Source organism: Pan paniscus, chromosome 8 (genome assembly GCF_029289425.2).
Source record: "Pan paniscus chromosome 8, NHGRI_mPanPan1-v2.0_pri, whole genome shotgun sequence".
Taxonomy (NCBI): Eukaryota; Metazoa; Chordata; class Mammalia; order Primates; family Hominidae; genus Pan; species Pan paniscus.
Genome location: NC_073257.2, coordinates 146,467,906 through 146,486,570, shown reverse-complemented (window position 1 = coordinate 146,486,570; position 18,665 = coordinate 146,467,906). Strand labels below are relative to the sequence as shown.

The following is an 18,665-nucleotide window of genomic DNA, read 5'->3' as shown; positions in this document are numbered from 1 at the left end:
CCCTTCTCAGCAGTAATAACAGATGGTCTCAGCGCCTCACATTTGTATGAGTCTGTAACGTATCAAGTGCTCCAACTACTCAAGGTAGCGCAGAAGGGAAAACAAACAGGCCGGGGGGTTTTGGGTGATTACACAAATGGGCTTGGCCTCCTTACCCCACTGCAAACTGCTGAGGCGCAAGGGAGCTCCCAGCCCTCAGCCTGGACCCTGGGACAGTGCCACCTGAGCCCGAGGCTCTGAAGCACTGCGTGATGACAGTTCCCATCTGCAACTCAGCAGCCAGGGAATGAATGAGAGTTAGTTAGGGGTGGCAGGGGCCCCGGCCATCAGTGGGGCCTGCGCTGCCGCCTCCGCTGCACTGCCTGGCGCAGAGCCTCCAGCAGCTGCTCCTGGTTGTTGCAGACATTGTAATGTGTCAGGTGCAGGAGCTTGTCCATGTCCTCCTGGCTGTAGGTCACCTTCGTGTAGTGGTAGGGATAGTCCGATGAAGACAGGTTCACCTCCCCAGCTGCCGCCTCCTCGGGTGTCCGCCGGACCCCTGTGGAGAGAGTGCAGCCTGGCATGGGGAACACGTTGTGGGGAAGACGGGTTTGGAGAGGCACAGGGGACGGAGGAGGTGTGGGGGACCGGGGCAGCAGGATGGGGAGGTGAACAGCAGCTCACCAGGGGCCAAGTACTCCCGGAAGGAGTCGCTGACCAGAGGAAAGTGCAGCACCGCGGGGGCTCCGGGGCAGGTGGGGTCGGAGAAGGTGTGGCACTCCCGAGGCTGGAGCTGTTCTTCGGGGCTGGGCGAGATGGGTGGGAACGGGATCCCCTGCTCCTGGCAGAACCGGCCCAGGAGCTGCAACTGCTGCAGGGCAGGCAGAAGGGGCTTCAGAGGGACAGGGCCCCTGGCATCCTCAACACTGGGGCTGACGTAAGATGCACAGGACCTGGGGCTCAAATGCCAAAACGCTCTCCAGTGGGGCCTATGGAGAGCGTTGGAAAAAACTCTCCACACCTGACAGGCCTCGGTGGCAGCTCCTCTGGGGCTAGACGGAGCCGGGTTACTCCCAGCATTCCAGTTCTGACACTGGGAGCCAAAGCAGACTCAGCAGGTGGGCCCAGAGGCCCAGGACCACACCTCGCAGGTCAGTAAAGGGGACCCAGCTACAAGATACCAGGAGAACCTCGCCAGCTTCCCAACTTCTGGAAAAGAATGAGCTCCTCTGGTGGCAAATTAAGATTCCAGTGTCCCAGTCACAGCTCCTAAAGGAAGCTGAACCAGACACTGGACTCCAAAGCCCCTCTCTTCAGGGGACAGGGGCCACCCACCGCCTCCCTGGTGGGCTGCCCACCCTTCCCAACCTGGAAGGCTCCGTGGAGGTTGTAGTCCAATGACAGGATGAGGTCCACGTCCCGAGTGGGCTGCAGGAGGGGCAGGCAGCTGGTATTGATGAGGTAGCCAACATCCAGCAGGCACAGGTGGGGCTCCGAGGGTGTCAGCTGGTTGGGGAGCCCATCCAGAGTGGTAGCTGGAAGGTTGGGGAGAGCAGCAATTGTCACAGACACCAAGGGTACCAGATTCCTGCTGGAAGGAGAGACTCTGGCCTCTGGTCCCTGTTCTCCTGCTGAACCAACACCCCCAACAGCCCTGCAGGTGGGTCCTGGGTCCCCAAGACAAGGAGAAAAAGACCCCTGTTCCAAGTAGTCCAGGGAATCAAGCTCAAAGCAGGAGAATGGGAGTGGACCGTGAGGGGTATCTGGACTGGGGACTCAAGGCTCAGGTGGCCACAGGAGGACTTTGGAGAGAAGCAGGTACCTTTCCATGTAGAGAAGTGAGGATGCTGGAAGTAGTCTTTGTGGAAATGGAGGCCACGCAGGAAATTATGTGTGGCCTGGGCCAGTGGACGCCACGTCAGAAGATCGGTGAAAAACTCAGCTATCCTGCCGGCTGTTGAGGGTGGTACTTCTATCTTCAGAAGGGGGACCTGCTCCTTGTCTACACAGGCAAGGTGGGGAAATGGGGACTCCTGCACCTTTATCCCCACCTTGGTGGTGACCCTGGAGGGGAAGAGGTGTGAACCCCCTGCCCCCTGGTGCAGCCCCAGCTGGCTGCCCCTTGGCACCCTTATGAAGGGGCCGGAGCACTTACCCAGGTTGGCCTGGTTCCTGACCCAGCGGTCCCAGAACTGGCTGGGCTCTGAGGCCCAGTATAAGCTCTCCTGGAGGTTGGCTGCATACAGGTTGCTCCAGATACCTGAAAGAGCAGCCGTGAGGGAAGAGGGCCCCCGACTCTTGTCCCAACCCTACCCTTCCCCATGGCCAGTCCTGGCCCAGGAAACTCTTCTGACCGAGGCTGCCCTCTCACCCAGGACCCATTTTCCCTGCTCGGCCCAGCTTCCCCGGCCTGCCAGTGCCCCTCACCTTCTAAGCAGCAGATGCGGGAGTCAGGAAGCCTCTTCATCAGCTGCCCCATAAAGAACTCGGAGCCAAAGAGCTCAGAGGGGATGAAGGCCCCATACTTGGGGAAGCCGACCTCGTAGGGAGAGAACTCGCACCACTCTGTGAGGAGCCCACCCCTCAGCCTCGTGGTGCAGAGCCCTCAGGCACCCACACCCCCACCCCGACCCAGGGTTTTGCTTTAGGGCAGCTGAGGACCAGGAGGCCCAGGCCTTGTGGCCTGGGCTTTGTGCATAGGACCTAAGGCCCCTGCCTCCTTCCCAAAGGGCTGAGGGACCCCGGTAGGGTGTCGGTCTCCAGAAAGCATGGGACCTGGCTCAGGAGAGGTGGGTGTGACATCTACAATCTGCACACAGGCCCCGTCTCCCCTTATTCCACCAACTGCAAGGGCACAGGTCTCAGCTCTTGGGCCACTCACCCCCAAATTCCAAAGTGGTCAGGCTCTGCCCTTTGGTGTTGAGGGCACAGTAGATGGGCAGAGGGTTCTGGCCATGACTCAGGGCCTCCCGTTGATCTGAGAGCTTGTGATCATGGGGCTGGGGAAAGATGCATAGAACCTAAACCCACAGTGGCCTGGGTGCCCAGGGCCTTTCCCACCCTGCTGTCCAGCACCGAGCCCCAGCTACAGCCCTTGCCCTGGCTCTGCCCCCAGGCCGCAGCCCCCGCACCTCATCATGCAGCAGCGCCTCGTTGATGAGGGCCCACAGGTTGGTGAAGCAGCTTGGGTAGCCCAAGCGGGCACGCTCGGCCAGCTCCTGCCGGTACCGCTGCAGCTGGCTGAGGGCCAGCACACCCAGCTTGTTCTTGGTCACCTGGGTCTTCAGCAACTCAGTGGGCCCTGCCAGGTCCTTCTGAGACCACTCTGGGTCCTCAGAAAGGTTGGCCAAGGCCCTGGGAAAAGCCAAAGCCAGAGGGCTGTCACTGAAGGACCCCATCTAGGCCCCACGTGCCCCGGGCTTTCTAGGACAATGGCCTGGCAGGGACCTTCCCAGGGTCCCCTTGAGCACGTTTCTCCCTGGCACATTCATTCTCCCAGCCCTTCTAGTTTTCTCAGAGGCCTAGGAGAACCCTGGCACCAGTACCCCCTGCCACACAGGGTCCAGCATCAGCCTGCCCCCAGCTCACCAGGTGGAGCCCGAGGCCCCGGTGATGTAGGAGACGCAATCCAAGAGGCCCAGCTCCTTCAGGCCAGCCAGCTGCCCATACAGGGAAGTCATTGCCCGGATCCCACCACCAGTGGCCATAATAGCTACCACTGGGATCTGGAAAAGAAGAGAGCCAGGCCTGTAGAGGCCCTAGGGATGGGGAAGGCCAAGTCACAGGAAGAAGAGGTAGCAGGTCAAGTGGCCACCCAGCCCACAGCTAAGGCCTGATCACAGGTCTTGGGACCAGTTCTGAGTCAGCCCTGGGGGCCAGAAACAGCCTTTTGAGTGCCCACCTCCTCCAGTCCTAAGGGCTCCAGGAAAAAATGGCCCAGGCAAGTTCTGAGCCTCATCTCCTTGCCCTCAGCCCCCGAGCCTGATGCTCACTTTCTGGAAGCCCCAGGGCCCGCCTCAAAATTTTCCCAAATTGCCATCACTCCCCCAGGAGATGGCCCAGGCTAATATGAACCTCCTGAAGCACCCTGGGCCAACAGGCCTCATACCAGATATCTGTCTCCCTCCTCAGACAGGCTAGGCTGAGAACCAAGAAACAGAGTAGGAAAGCCAGCCCTATGAGGTAGCTCCCATGCAGGCTCCAGGTGCCTCAAGCAACACTCTGCCTGTACCAAGTCCCTGCTAACACCAGGTGAGAGGAAGCAGGGTGGGGACAGGCAGCTACGAGCTCTGGTCTAGATCAGGGACAAGCAGCTCCAGTGTTCAGCACCAGGAGCTAGGCCCAAGCAAGCCCGGGGACACCCCATCCAGCCCAGCCCCCAAACCTCATCCTCCTGCAGGTCTCCGTCCAGCTGCAGGGCCTGCCTCAAGGCCGCGGCCACCACCTGCTTCCTCCTGCTCAGGAAGGCCTGCTCCTCTGCACAGGGCCCGAAGCCCAGTCGCATGGCCAGCTCCCTCAGTCTGGCCGGGGAAGGAAGAGACTGTGAGACAGCTCTCAACCCTCCCCAGAGAATGGAAAGCTGGGTCTGCCTCACCTGTAATACCTACTGCCCTCCCTCTTCTCCCCAACCCTCAATGCCACTCCTGTGTCACAAGACTGAAGTTTGACACCTGGGGAGAGTGTGTCCATGTGGACATGCTTGGGAATGCTGCAAAGCAGACTGGCAGGACCCAGAATGCCATGGCCGAAAGAGGCTGCTTGGGGTTCCCAGGTGCAGACAGGCCCCCAGGCAGGCCCCATACCATAGATCCCCCCCTCCAAGTCTCGCGTTCTGTCCCTTACCCACGGAGTTCAAAGCACTTTGGGAGGCTGAGGCAGGCATATAACTTGAGGCCAGGACCAGCCTGGCCAATGTGGGGAAACCCCGTCTCCACTAAAAATACAAAAATTAGTTGGGTGTGGTGGTGGGCACCTGTAATCCCAGCTACTCGGGAGGCTGAGGCAGGAGAATCGCTTGAACCCCAGAGGCGGAGGTTGCAGTGAGCCAAGATCGCGCCATTGCACTCCAGCCTGGGCGACACAGAGAGACTCCATCTCAAAAAAAAAAAAAAAAAGGGCAGGGGGCGGGGCAGAAAAGGACCAATAATCCTGTGTCTGTGAGGTGAGAAGCCACTCTCTCAAGACAGAGGGCCAGGGTGGGCGACAACTCTACGAAGATCATTTAAGGTCCAGCCATAACAGCTTCCACCCAAAAGGGCGCAATTTCCCCTCTTCTCTCCCTTGGTTTTCCTGCCCTCTCTGCGCCCCAAACCATGTTACCATTTTCCATCCTCGCCTCCCTGCGTTTTCCAGCCAAACATTTATCAAGTGCTCCCCGGGTGCCTGGCACTGGGCCGGTCACTCACCCCTCTGACCATAGGTGCTAAGACTCCTCCCAGTACTCCTCCCAGTACTTCGTGCCCCACCGAGCGCAAGCCTGAGCCCCTTCAGAGAGCATGAGGATGAGGGGCGGCTGTTTCTCCCCCTCACTCCTCCAGGCCTCCTCCAGGCCTCCTCCAGCCCCGCACCCTGGTTGTTTTCCAGGGCCTTGCCCAGCCCCCAGCCAGGCCTCTCACCCTGCTTCTTTTTTCAGCTCCTCTCTCATCAGGGGCTCCTGAAAACCGTGAAGGCCCCAGTCACAAAAGGTCGGCCACCTCCACCCAGCTCTGGTCCTCTTACCCTGATCCCCGGCGCACCACCCCCGCCCCGCCACTGTCTCCACAGGCGCCAGGCCTGAAGCAGGGATGCTCAGAGGACACTCCCCAAAGAGCCTGGTCCCAGCACCTGCTCAGGGTGTGACCCACGGAGAAGCAGGAAGCAGGCCCCTCCCTTTGTGGCCTGGGTACCAGCCCCATCCAGGCACCTTGCTTCCTTCCCTGGGAGGCCAGTACCTGGGACGTGGGGAAGACAAGCCTCACCACTTGACCAGAGGGCAGGGCACTCAGTGGCACCTTTAGTTGCTCCTCGGGGGCATCCTGCAGGGGACAAAGAATGGAGACCTAAGAATCTTTACGCTTCCACTCCTAGCAAAGACCTCACCAAACTCCCGCCGGCAGCCATAGAGGTATGGGAGGGACGGGAAGGGGAGGCCAGCATGGGCCTACACATGCTGCCAGGGTGCCCACTCTGCCAGGTGGAGCAGAGGTCAGACTGGGAGGAGGTGCAGAGGGAGGGAGGAAGTTCTGGGGGCCCCACCTCGAGGGAGCGAGGCACACTACCTGCAGGTGAATACACAGCTCCTGCTCCCAGCAGGCTGGGCAGTGGAAGCGGAAGGTGCCAGTGCCCACAGAGGCCTCCTGCGAACCCTCACAGGACCCAGGAACCACAAGCTGAACTCTGTGCTCTGAGGCTGGAAACAGGAACCAGAGCAGAGAGGCTGGGGACGGTATCTCTGCCCACAGAACCCATCTTGCTGCGTGGCCTGGAGGGCACCTCCCTCTCCCCGCTGAAATGATCTGGTGGAGATGGATCCCCCACCACGGTCCCCCGAGAAGGCCTAAGGGGAAAGCTCAGGCCCCAGGGAGAATTGTCCAATGCTTAAAGGGGGAAGACAAGAGCTGAGAGCCAGGGGCTGTCCCAGTGGGTTGGGGACTCACACTTCTGGTCTCCTGTCTCCTCCAGTTGAACGTGCAAGCAGGAGAGCTCCCGGGCCTGAGTCATGAAGACAGCCCCTCAGACACTAACCCCACCCCCCATTCAGGGACCCCACCCTCGCAGCACCCTGGCTGCTGCTGGTCTGCACTTCATTACCTGGGCCCTTGAGATTGTATTCCCTTAACAAACTGAAATCCCAGGGTCCCCAGGCTGAGGCAGCGGTGGGCCTGTACCTCAAGTCGCTGGCATGAGGGAGTCCCGCGGACCCCAGACCGCCTCCCAGAGCACTGGCACACTCACCACCAGAATGCCATTGCTGACGAGCCACTCGCCACGGTCAGCCCTGGAAAGAGCCCCCAGAGCCCCCTTAGCAGGAGTCCAGGTTCCCACCCCACAGAGACCTGGGCATCCCCCAGGCACTAGTGCTGTCCTTCCCACAAGTCACTCCCACCCAAACTGCCCCAGGCCCCTGACTCACAGACTCTGCAGGTGAAATTCAACTTCCAGGCACCCCTCACCCTGGGAAGAGAGCCAGAAGTAAGTTAGAAAGGGTCAGAAGGAGTGCACATATGTCAGTGAGTATGAGAGACATGCGTGTGTGTGCATGTGTGCGCGTGGAGATTTCAACCCAGACACCAGCTAGGGCTGCTGTGGAAACACCGCCTTGCCTGAGGGCTCAGTGAGAAGCTCTCACGCCGGAACTCCCCAGCCCGCAGAGTCCCCGCATCAAACAGTACTGACAACACAGGGTCATCTCCGGTCACCAGGTCCTGGTCAAAGACTTTCAGTTCCATGACATTCTGGAGGGGAAACGAGTGACAGGGCTGCAGGAGGGAGGGGACAGAAAGGTGAGCAGGGCAGAGGCAGTGGCTGGCGAGGATGTGGGTAGAGTCAGCGCTGATGCCTGGCCCACCTTGAGCTGCCTGTGGATCCTGAAGTGAAAGCTCTGGTTCCAGACAGGGCTACTGCTGTTCTTGACCGTGCGTGTCTGGAGCCTGTGGCTGCAGGCCATGGGCAGCCAGAGAGCCACGTAGCAGTCAGAGGGGGTCACTACAGGAAGGAACAAGTGCCCAGCAGTGGACAAGAGCCCTTCCCAGCTGCCCAGACCCACTTCCTTCCATCACCTAGAGCCCCATGTGGGTTAAGACTGAGGGGGAGGGGAAGTGGGGGGAAGTGGGGGCCAGAGGCAGAGCCCCAGCTGCCACCTTCCACCCAGAAGCTCCTCTCAGCTCCCTCCTCTAGGCCCTGCCCACCGGCCCACCCGCCTCCACCAAATCCAGCCACAGCACCCTCCTCCTCCCTCAGCCCAGCACAGGGGCCAGGGCGGTGCGCACTCACCTAGGTCCTTAGAGGGTAGGTGATGGGCCTGCAGGACACGAACCGTGAGCAGGCAGGTCCTGGACACCTCTGCCTGCAGAGGTGGGAGAGGGGAGACCTGCTACAGGCTGATGAAGCCAAGGGTGACAGGGGCCACAAAGGAGGCTGGAGCAGTGCCTCAAGGCCTAATCCTGAACCCCAGGCCCATCCTCCATCTCATCAGAATCCTGAATCAACAAGAGGAGACATGATATCTCCATCACGACGCCTGCCAGCACTTACACGATGCTCTGCGCCGGCTCTGGGCCAAGGGCTTTGCATACATTAACTCATTTATCGCACAACCATCTTATGCACAGATACTATTTACGATGGCCCACTCCACAAGGAAACTGAGGCACAGAGAAGCAGTCACTTGCCTGAGGTCCACAATTGGGGTTGGAGCCCGGGCAGGCTGGCTCCATATTTATGCCTCACACAGACCTGCTTCCACCTTCTCGGGCTAGTATCCTTTAGGCTCTCCACCCCACATCCCCAGCCCACACCCCAGCTAAGCAGCTTTCCGGCTGGTCTTGGGTGGCAGGGGACATAAGCTATCGAGGGAGGGGAAGTAGCACATCAGGGCCTTGGGCCCCAGGCTGAGCTGCTCTCGTACCCTCCCTCCACCCTGGTCAGAAGAGCATCCTAGAAATGGGCTCTCTCCTGGGCAGGGGAGGCGGCTCCTAGCTCAGACCCCTCACAGGCTGTCATGTCCTCCAGGTCCTGCCAGGTCAGGCTGAAGATGGTCCCCTGGTAGCTCCCTCCAAACCCATGCCCCTGGTTCTGGGAATGCAGCCTGGCAGGCGCACCGGGACCAGGGAAGCCTGTGCCAACTGCTTCCTTTCGGCCTTCCACCTGCCTCCGCAAGGACCCTAACAGGTCAAGTCCAGGGAGCAACCAGGTCCAGGGCAGTGCTGGAGGGCCTCATCCACCAGGGTCAGCCCAGGGCCCTCACACTCCAGGCAACTGAGTCAGAGGAGCATGGAGGAGCCACTTGCTTCCAGGGCCTCAGGGCGGCAGCTGGGAGCCTCTGAGTCTCCAGGGCCCAAATCTATGGTGCCAGGGAGCTCTGCCAGGAGCCCGTTCCCAGGACAGAAAACACTCAGGACGGATCCCTCATCCCCAAGCCTCCTTCTCCCCTGGCTTCTGCCCACTACCCTGGTCTTGTGGTCAATAAACTCCCCTCCCTACCCCTGGAGAAGACCACAGCTCCCATAAGAAACATATTAACTAGGCCCCAGGTAGAGACCAGGGGTCCCAGTAGGGACCCAGGGCCCTGCCAGGCCTTACCACAGCCATGAGACTGAGTCCTCAGGAGCAGGAATGATGGGGCAGTGGCCACAGGATCAAGGACTGTCAGCTTTCTAACCCAGAGCCAGGGATGTGATGTCCCAATTGGTCCCAAGTCCCTCCTACCCGCCGTCTCTGCTCCACCTAAGCTCCACACCCACTCCTGAACCAGCCACCTGTCCAGGAAATGAGGCACCCTAAGCCTATACTAGAGCTCCTGATACCTCTGTGGCACTCGCCAGCCTTTACCAGCTGGGCCTGCCCCACCCAGCCCTGCAATCCCAGCCTGGAGAGCTTGCTGCCAGGGGCTGAGCAGAAGGAAAGCAGGGGTGAGTCCCAGAACAGCAGCCAAGGGAAGAGTGGAGTTCCCTGTCACAGGCCTTTCGCAACTCTGGCACCTGTTGGACAGGAATGCCCAGTCTTGATGGCAGGGCTCCATCAATCTGAGATGAACACCCGGGCCCCCTCATGACAGGCAGGGGAGTGGCTGTCACATAAAACAGCCCTTCAAAGCTAGGGGCTGAGTGGCCAGGGATGAGGCCTGTGGGTTGGCACTCAGGGGCAGGGGGTTCTTCTGCCTCCAGGGCATGGTTTGTTGGGGGGTCAGCGTGTGGAAACCAACTCTTTCCTCAGAGGGACAGCCCTAGGAGAGGCGGGGGCTTCCGTCCCTTCCTGCCTGTGCTTGTTATGGGAGAAACAGGGGTTATCCCCAGGGCACCAGGTCCCACCTGCTGCCCCTGAACTGGGGGAGGACAGTAACCATAGGAGAGCTAGGAATAGCTCTCAAGGTCCTGGGCCAAAGAGGTCCAGACCAGAGAGCTACAAGACTCAGGTCTGCTCGCTTGTCCCAGGGAGGGGCTGCGGTGGCTCTCATGGACAGCGGGACTTGGGCAGCTGACGGCTCTTTGGGCCCAGGCTGGGATCCAGCCCTCACCCCCAGTGAAGGTCACCCTGAAGTTTTTACCTGAACCTTCAGGCCCTCCTTAGACCACAGAAGGCAACTTCAAGAGGGAGGATCAGAACATACGACTCATAAGCCAGGTGCAGCGGCTCACACCTGTAATCCCAGCACTTTTGGGAGGCCGAGGCAGGTGGATCACGAGGTCAGGAGATCAAGACCATACTGGCTAACACGGTGAAACCCCGTCTCTCCTAAAAATACAAAAAAATTAGCCGGGCGTGGTGGCACGCACCTGTAGTCCCAGCTACTTGGGAGGCTGAGGCAGAATAGTGTGAACCTGGGAGGCGGAGCTTGCAGTGAGCTGACATCACACCACTGCACTCCAGCCTGGGTGACAGAGCGAGACCCCATCTTAAAAATAAAAAAAAAAAGGACATACGACTCACAGCTACCTTTTATTCCACATGTCCTGTGTGCCAGCTCCATGCTGGTCCTCATAGACATCATCTCCAAGCCCACAACAGCCCCGCAAGGTACAGCCATTATTATCTCTTTACTGACAGGACACCAATGCCCGAGACGCAGTGACTCGCCCAACATCACAGCGCTGGGGAGAGGTGCCGCTGCACCTGATCCCCGCTCTGCTCACCTGTGTGGCAACTTCCTGAGAACCCTCACCCAGACCTGCCTGGCACCTTGAGTCCTTATGACCACATTCCAAGATCCTCCAAAGCTGATCTCAAGCCATGCTGGACCTGGGGCCAGCAGCCAGCATGCACACTCCAGGCTCTCTCGAGAACTGACCTGGCCAGGGAGGGGCTGGCCCCGTCCCCCGAGGCGTGCTTGGTCGTGTTCACCAGTGCTCCATCAGTCAAGGCCTGAAGCCTTGGTGAGGGAGTCGAGCAGCTGGAAGTAACTATACTTGAGGTCGTATTCCATGTCATACCAGAAATTCACTGTGGGAAGAACGGGGATCTGAGCATGAAGATCCCTCTTCTGACCCAGAGCCTCCCAAGCCTCCCCCGAGAGGCCCTGCTGGACCTTGGCAGGGCCTGTCCCCAGGTGGCCTGGACAACTCCTCACCTGCGATGCAGCCCTGGGACTGCTGGACGTGGTGGAACCACAGAGCCGGCAGATAGAGCATCTCACCGGCCCGCACCGTGCAGCGAAGGGCCTGGGCCTGACTGTAACTAGGGTACCGTGCTAGGTCTGGTGCCAAGGGGTCCAGTGGGATCCAGGGCACCTGGGAACACATCAGATGCCAGGGAGCAGCCCCCCAGACCCCCCAGGACTTCAGGCTCTGTCCCTTCCAAAGGTCAACACCACAGGCCCTGCTTGGCTCAGCACTGAAAGGCCTCAGTCTCAGGGACTTTTCAGAGCAAGGTGCCACCTCTCCCCAGATCTTTTGTGCCTGCTCTTCAGAGCCAGGCTTCTGCCCTTCTCCCTCCCTAGAGCCCAAGAACAGGACAGACACCTTCTCCATGGCCTCTTCATCCACCACCTTAAAGGTGCCCTCTTCAGTTAGCTGGTAGGTTGCCGGCGTGTACAGCTCTGGAGCCCAAGGGAGAAGGGTGTGGGGGAATTGCAAACAGCCTGGAACTTTCCAGACCCTCCTCCACCCCAGCCAGCCCTGGGCAGGGGCAAGGGGATCAGGGGCCCTGGTGCACTGGGGATGCCACAGCCACACCTCAGGCCTGGGAACTGGCCTCCCAGGCTCTTGCTGCCTCCCTCCCCCTTGGGCCAGCTGTTCCCCAGCCCCTCCCTGCAGGCCACATCCCCTACCATAGGGGATGAAGGGCCAGTCGCTGGGCGGATGGAACAGGAAATGCTTCTCTCCTGAGACCACGCAGTAGAGGTTCTCATAGTGGTCCTTGTGCACTGCCAACAGAAAGAAGGCCCGGGGGCAGGGTATGGAGGGCAGGGGCACGGGAGGAGGCAAATCATCATGCTGAGAGCCCTGCACCCCAAGACGGCCTATGACAAAAGAGAAGCACGCACAGAGCCAGTGGGCTGGAGATGCCAGGGGCTCTGATGGGCATTCTGGAACTCTGCCTACCAGGGACCTGATGCTCACCAGGCCCTGGACTCCTCTTCAACAAGAGGGGAAGTTCTCCTACACTTACCCCCTGGCCCAGCGGGCCTTCAGGGAGGTTTCTTTGGGTCTAGAAGAAACAATGCACCCGCCCCCAATGCCATGGGTCCATTCCCCGACCTCAGCTGTCAGGGGAAACCCTCTGTGGTGCCCGAGTCCTAGAAGCCAAAAGAAATCTTAGAGAACAGCCCAACCTCCACCCAGGGCCATCCCTCCACTCCTGGCCTCGTCTTCCCTCCCTCTGCCCCAACCTGCTCCTTCCCCACCTTTGTATTCCCCTTACACCTACGAGAAGTCACCGCAGCCACCTCCCCCAGCCAGAAGTTCACAGCATCGGGCATCTTTCCTGCAGGGCAGAAGGCAGAGAGCAAGTTAGGAAGGCCAGGCTGGGGAAAGCTGCCATCCAGTGATGCCAGAGCCAAAACCTGTCTGAGCACAGAAGAATCCCAAGAAAGGGGTCAGGGAGAAGAGGCAGAGGTTGGGAAATCTTGGGGAAGGGGTCCTCCCTCCCTGGGGCAGAAGGAAGGACAACAATCTTTGGCAGTTCATCTATGATTAAGTCAAGGCCTGGGAATGTATTTAGTGAGCTGCACCAGATGCTGACAGGACCAAGCCCATAGGCCAGGTCATCACCTAAGAGCAAACAGGCTGACCCCCCTCCTTCCCATATCTTCCCTGTCCAGGGCCAGGACCACCCCACCTCCACTCACCCAGGGCTTCGGAGGCCCAGGGCACATGGGATTCCAGATCAGGCAGCAGCTGGGGCAGCTCGGTGGGCAGGTTGGAGCACTGCTTCTGCACATAGAAGACTCCAGGGTGCTGGGCCCGGCCCTCCAGCACATCCAGCACGAAGCTCAGGGGCAGGTGGCGCTCAGCTGGCATCATGAAGCGATCCCCTCTCACGGCATCCGCGTAACCATCTGGGGTCACGGCCACACTCACCTCTGTGGAGCCCACTGTGGTTCTAGAGGAATGGACACTCAGCCCATGCCCAGATGCCAGTAATCACTGCTCACACCTGACCCCAGGGCAGCTCCCACCTGAAATAGGGGAGGGACCACTTCTGGAGGGCCGGCCAGTGCTGCAGAGCGTTGCGGATGATGCACGGCCTGTTGGGGCAGACCCAGTCCCGGTAGAAGTGGAGCAGAGTTGGGGGTTTGTCCAGGTAGGGCACAGCAAGAGGCACACAGAGCTCTGAGAGAAAGAAGAAGACAGGGGATGGAAGGGCTGATGTCTGCAGCACCCAGTCCCTGCCCAAGAGATGCCCTCCCTGGAAAGGCCGCGCTGTGTCACTGGGAAATGCTCGTTGGTGACCAAAGGACCCTGGACAACCAGTAATAGAAAGATGAGGAGTGAAAAATGAAAGCAGAAAGCATCACGCACACACACCAGCATGGGCCCTGACCGTCCACGGGGCCAGAGGCTGCTACCCAGCCCATAAGCCAAATCCCCTGTGGGGCTGTGTCTGCACAGTGGACCCTATGCCTTCCCACCCTGGAGAGGCCAGCCTCCTAGCATCTACCAGGAAAGGCCACCATGGAAGTGGCACTGGGAGCTCCAGAATGAGTAAGGCTGAGGCCCCATGGCCACGGGCTATTCTGGGTGTTGTGTGGCTCTGGGAAGCCCCCTTTAACAGTGACATTTACTGAGCACCAGGAATGTGCTCAGCACTTGGCTTGGCTAATCTGGGGCTATCAGGGATGACACAATCATCATCTTAAGAAATTTACAACCTTCTTACCCGGGAAGACAAACTACCAGATGACACCAATGGAGGAAAAGGAAGGGCTCGGCTATGGTTTGGGTCCTGCTGAACAGCATCACCATCTCCAGACACCCAGGGCCACCACGTACACTTCGGCAGGCTGCGTGGTGTGCCGCCTGCACAGGGGTCTACAGTGGCCCTGTGTCACCGCTAATCAAAATCTTTTTGACTCAGCTTTCTCCTTCACTCCCGTCATCCTACTGGTTGGCTCTGAGTCCTGTTGATTCTGTCTCCTATGTCTCTCAAACCCACCGTCTCCTCTCCTCCGCTGGCATCCACATTCCAGCTACCTCCTTTGGGTCCTCACTCAAATATCACATTGATAAGACTTCCTTCTCCGACTATACTTTCTAAATTTATAATCTGTCCCCCTGCCGCAAATCTTTATATCCCTTTCCGTATTTTTTCTCGTTAGCATTCATCACCATCTGACATGCTATATATTTTAGGGCTAGATGTGGTGGCTCATGTCTGTAATCCCAGCACTTTGGGAGGCAGAGGCAGGAGGATTGCTGAGGCCAGGAGGTCAAGACCAGCCTTGGCAACGTAGGGAGACCCCATCTCTACAAAAAAATTAAAAATTAACTGGACATGGTGGCATGCACCTATACTCCTAGCTATGCTAGAGGCTGAAGCCAGAGGATCACTTGAGTCCAAGAGGTAGAGGCTGCAATGAGCTATCATCGTGCCACTGCACTCCAGCCTGGGTGACAGAGCAAGACTTTATCTCAAAAAAAAAAAAAAAAAAAAAATGAGTGTGGGGTTTGGCCACTGCGCACAGCTAGGCAGGTGGGCTGCGGTGGGGCAGGCAGCTTCAGGTGCCAACACAGGTGCTGGTTTCCTGCAAGGCTGCAGCTAGACCAGGTGTACCATAAGCAGCTTCCACAGCTGACACTGGGAAGCATGGTGGTGGTGCCTGGAAGCTTGCAGATACCAGGAACCGCAGAGCCCTAAAGAGGGTGTCAGAACCCCAGCTTGGGGAGCTCCTGGGTCTGGACTCCCCAAAGGGCCGCAGCTCTTCTTTCCTTCTGGTCACCCACAATGTGGCGAGCAAGACGCATGGTTCAGCCCTCTTCATGTTACAGCTCTTTTCGCCCTGCCACTCAGCAGGTCCCAATTCTTGTCCTGCATCCAGGAAGAATGAGGTACACACAGACAAGCAGAGGGTAAACAAGACAAAGAGGAGCTTTACTGAGCCACAGAATAGCTCAGAGGAGACCCACAGTGGGCAGCTGCTCCCCGCAGCTGGTCGTCCCATCGTCTCTTCTGGTCTGGCTGAGTCAGGGGCTTTTTATGGGTCTCACAGGGGAGGACGTACATGCCTATTGGTCCATGGGCAGCCACGGGTGGGCCGGAAAAAGCACCAAAAGTTCCCATTCCGGTCCATGGAACCGGCAGCCCAGCCCCCAGGCTTCAGGCCTTCCCTGGCTTGAAGGTCGGGCTTCACCGGGACCCGCCACCTTCCACCCAGGAACCTGTCTGCCTCTTGCCACCATTCACGGCACCCAAGCTGTTTGTGCCAAGGGGTGCCTGCAGGCCAGCACTGAGCTGCCCTCAGCCCCTCTTGGCCTCCCTCCCATGCTCGTTGGCACCCAAAGGCCAGAGGGGGCCAAGGAGGCAGGGGGCTGGTGTGTCAGCACTGCAATAGCACCCAGGCTCGGCCTCAACTTTGCTCCATGATCTGATCAGGTGCTGACAGTGGGGAGAAGCCAGACAGCAGGATCAGGCACTTCCAAGCCTGCGGCAGCAGGAAGGGGCCTTCCTGAGTCCCCAAAAGTGCAGACATGCCTGGGTCCACAGCTGCAGCTTGGGAGGCTGCAGCTGCATCTAGGAGGGTGGGGCTCCTGCCTGCTCCTGGCTCCCAAGAGCACAGGGGTGCCTGAGTTGCAGTCCCGGCTTGGGTGGCTGTAATTGCGCCTAGGGAGCTCCCACTCTACCAACTTGGAAGGGGTGGGGCTCCCATTGTCCCCAGTTCCCGCCAGCTCTGTGGAACATGTGGCCCCAGCTGCCTCTCCTCTTCGCATTTTCCCCACAGCGGTGGCGGGCAAGGTGCATATGGCATGGCAGCTCTGACCACCCCAAACAAATGAGCCTAGTAGTCCTGTGTTCCGGAAACAGTGAAGAAGCCAGTTGGCAGGAGCAGGGTCTTTGTGCACATGTGTGAGTATTTTTGTACTCACAAGTACAAGTCCCTACAAGTCCCAGTTGCACCTTTGGCAGGGTGCTCGCAGGCTTCTGGGATGTGGCAGGGAGCGAGGTTCAGGCTGCAGCAGAGGGTTTGGGCTTAGGAGCAGGTCCTGCCCAGCCATGTGAGGGTGGGGGTGGTGCAGTCGGCTGCCTCGGGGATGCAGGGAACAGGGGACTCACTACCACCACTGCTGCTCCCAGAGCTGCTTCTGCTGCCCGACTTGTGCCTCCCCACTGCAGCCAGCATGATGACAGCATCTGCTTCAAACTGCCCGCCACTGTCATCAAAACTACTGGACTCAAACAATCCTCTTGCCTCAGGAGGTGGGACTACAGGCACATGCCACCACACGATGGTGTCTCACTATGTTGCCCACGCTGGTCTTGAACTCCTGGCCTCAAGAGATGCCTCCCACCTTGGTCTCCTGAAGTGCTAGGATTACAGGCGTGAGTCCTGCACACAGCCTGGGATTCTGAAAATGCATGGAAACTGCCATTTTTTCACCCTTTGGACTTCTGCAATTAGGGATTTGTTTTACTTGCTCACCATTTCCTTTAGAGAATGGCTGCTTTCCTCTCCTGGGGCTTCCAAGTGAGAAAATTTCAAAAGGGATCCAAACAATTGCTTTGACCCCATAACTCTGCTAAGAATTTAACAAGGCAGGGAGCAGTGGCTTATGTGTTCCATGGCGTTCCAAAACTTTGGAATGCTGAGGTGGAAGGATTGTTTGAGGAATCTGAGACCAGCCTTGTCTCTACTAAAATTCAGAAAAATTAGCCAGGCGTGGTGGCGCATGCCTGTAGTCTCAGCTACTCCCAGGTGCTGAAGCAGGAGGATCTCTTGAACCTGGGAGGTCGAGGTGCAGCGAGCTATGATTGTGCCACTGCACTCCAGCCTGTGTGACACAGTAAGACCCTGTCTCAAAAAATATAAAGAATTTAACCAACAAACATACTCACACATGTGTAGAAAACGCTGCTCCTGCAGACTGGCTTCTTCACTGTTTCCTAAACACATCAGGCACACTCCCACAGAGGGCTTTGCCTGCACTTACCTTCTAACCTACTTCTTCTACTCTACATTGTACTCATTCAGTACACCTGTGGTTAATTGTCCACCTTCTCACTTAGAATGTAACAGGACATACACTGTAAAAGACAGATTTGTTTTGTTCAGTGATGTATCTCAAACACACTGAACAGAGCCTGGCACACAGAGATGCTGAATAAGTATTTGTTAAATCAATCCTCAAAGTATTCGTTGCAGCATTATTGAAAACAACGGATTGGACATGACCTAAATGACTAAGTGAATACAGCACTAGCACACAGACGTGAAAAAGACTGAGGTAGAGGAATGTGAAATGATCTCCAAGATACACGGTGCAGAAGAGTGTGTTTAGCAGGCTACTATTTGTACAAAAAAAGGGTAAAAAGTCGTGTGTGCACGGATATAAACAATCTTTCTGTAAGAATGCAAACTGGGGCTGGGAGGGAACCTTGCTTCATTTACATTGCGCACCATTGTATATTACATACCCATCACATACACATGAGCCTGTGTTGCTGTTCAGTGGTAAGAAATCATTTACAAATAGAAAAAAGAAGGAAGGAGGGAAGAGAGAAAGAAAGAAAAGGAATAAAAACCAAGCAGGGGAAGAGCCAGGGACCATCTGGTCAGCCTGCAATCCTCCCAAAGTGCGACACGGGAGTTGAGGTCGGAGGCGGGGCACGTGGGGGAGGAATCCGACCACCACCTGTGTGCCTTCCATGAGCTTTCAACAAGGGCAACAGCAAGCTGCTCAAGACTGTAGGAAACACAGGGCTTCGCCGCGACCACGGTCAAGACGGCACCGGGCCTTGGGAATAACGTGAACAGAATCACCCAGGAAGCCGCGGGAGCGCGCGAACACGGGAGAAGGGAAGCAGGTTGCCACAGAAGAGCAACCCGAGCGGGGCCTCAGGGCAGTCGCACACACGAGGTTCCGAGCCCCCGGTGTCAGCGGCATCCCAGGGCCCCTCCCGTGTTCGGAAATCGCCGCAGCCTGTGGGAGAGCCACTCACCCCTCGCAGCGGCCGGGAATTCTCGTAACTCGCTCCGCGCGGCTTCCAAAGCCGCCTCCGCCATGGCTGCGTCAGCGCCGGCCGAGACCCCGCCTTTCCCCGACGCCCCGCCTCAGGCCACACCCCCAGCACTCGCCCCGCCCTCCCCGACGCCCCGCCGCAGGCCACACCCCCAGCACTCGCCCCGCCCTTCCAGAGGCACCCACCGCAGGCCACACCCCCAGCACTCGCCCCGCCCTCCCCGCCGCAGGCCACACCCCCAGACCCTCGCCCCGCCCTTCCAGAGGCACCCGCCGCAGGCCACACCCCCAGCACCCCGCCCCGTCCTGCCCCGCCGCAGGCCACACCCCCAGCACTCGCCCCGCCCTCCCCGACGCCCCGCCGCAGGCCACACCCCC

General features: G+C 58.6%; 2 protein-coding genes across 3 annotated transcripts; both read right to left on the bottom strand.

Annotated features, from left to right (window-relative positions):
* Window positions 1-26: 26 nt before the first annotated feature.
* Window positions 27-11,020, bottom strand: LOC117976139 (cytosolic phospholipase A2 beta). Its single transcript, XM_055093545.1, has 20 exons — window positions 10,964-11,020; window positions 7,951-8,023; window positions 7,526-7,662; window positions 7,281-7,436; window positions 7,091-7,131; window positions 6,913-6,955; window positions 6,615-6,669; window positions 6,237-6,367; window positions 5,910-5,993; window positions 5,595-5,632; window positions 4,364-4,499; window positions 3,568-3,704; window positions 3,111-3,333; window positions 2,861-2,978; window positions 2,407-2,544; window positions 2,135-2,239; window positions 1,802-1,981; window positions 1,348-1,514; window positions 664-850; window positions 27-538 (listed from the first exon to the last, which is right to left on the bottom strand). The coding sequence occupies exons 3-20, from the start codon at window positions 7,622-7,624 to the stop codon at window positions 327-329; spliced, it is 2,250 nt and encodes a 749-aa protein (XP_054949520.1). The 5' UTR covers window positions 7,625-7,662; window positions 7,951-8,023; window positions 10,964-11,020; the 3' UTR covers window positions 27-326.
* Window positions 10,596-18,375, bottom strand: LOC117979216 (bifunctional peptidase and (3S)-lysyl hydroxylase JMJD7). 2 transcript variants are annotated; one of them, XM_055093548.1, is made up of 8 exons: window positions 18,268-18,375; window positions 13,292-13,445; window positions 12,962-13,215; window positions 12,535-12,597; window positions 11,942-12,037; window positions 11,634-11,710; window positions 11,243-11,402; window positions 10,596-11,115 (listed from the first exon to the last, which is right to left on the bottom strand). In XM_055093548.1, the coding sequence occupies exons 1-8, from the start codon at window positions 18,329-18,331 to the stop codon at window positions 11,027-11,029; spliced, it is 957 nt and encodes a 318-aa protein (XP_054949523.1). In that variant the 5' UTR covers window positions 18,332-18,375; the 3' UTR covers window positions 10,596-11,026. The 2 variants fall into 2 exon arrangements, with proteins under 2 accessions (XP_054949523.1, XP_034809418.2); XM_034953527.2 differs by having other exon boundaries at window positions 12,541-12,597.
* Window positions 18,376-18,665: the final 290 nt, after the last annotated feature.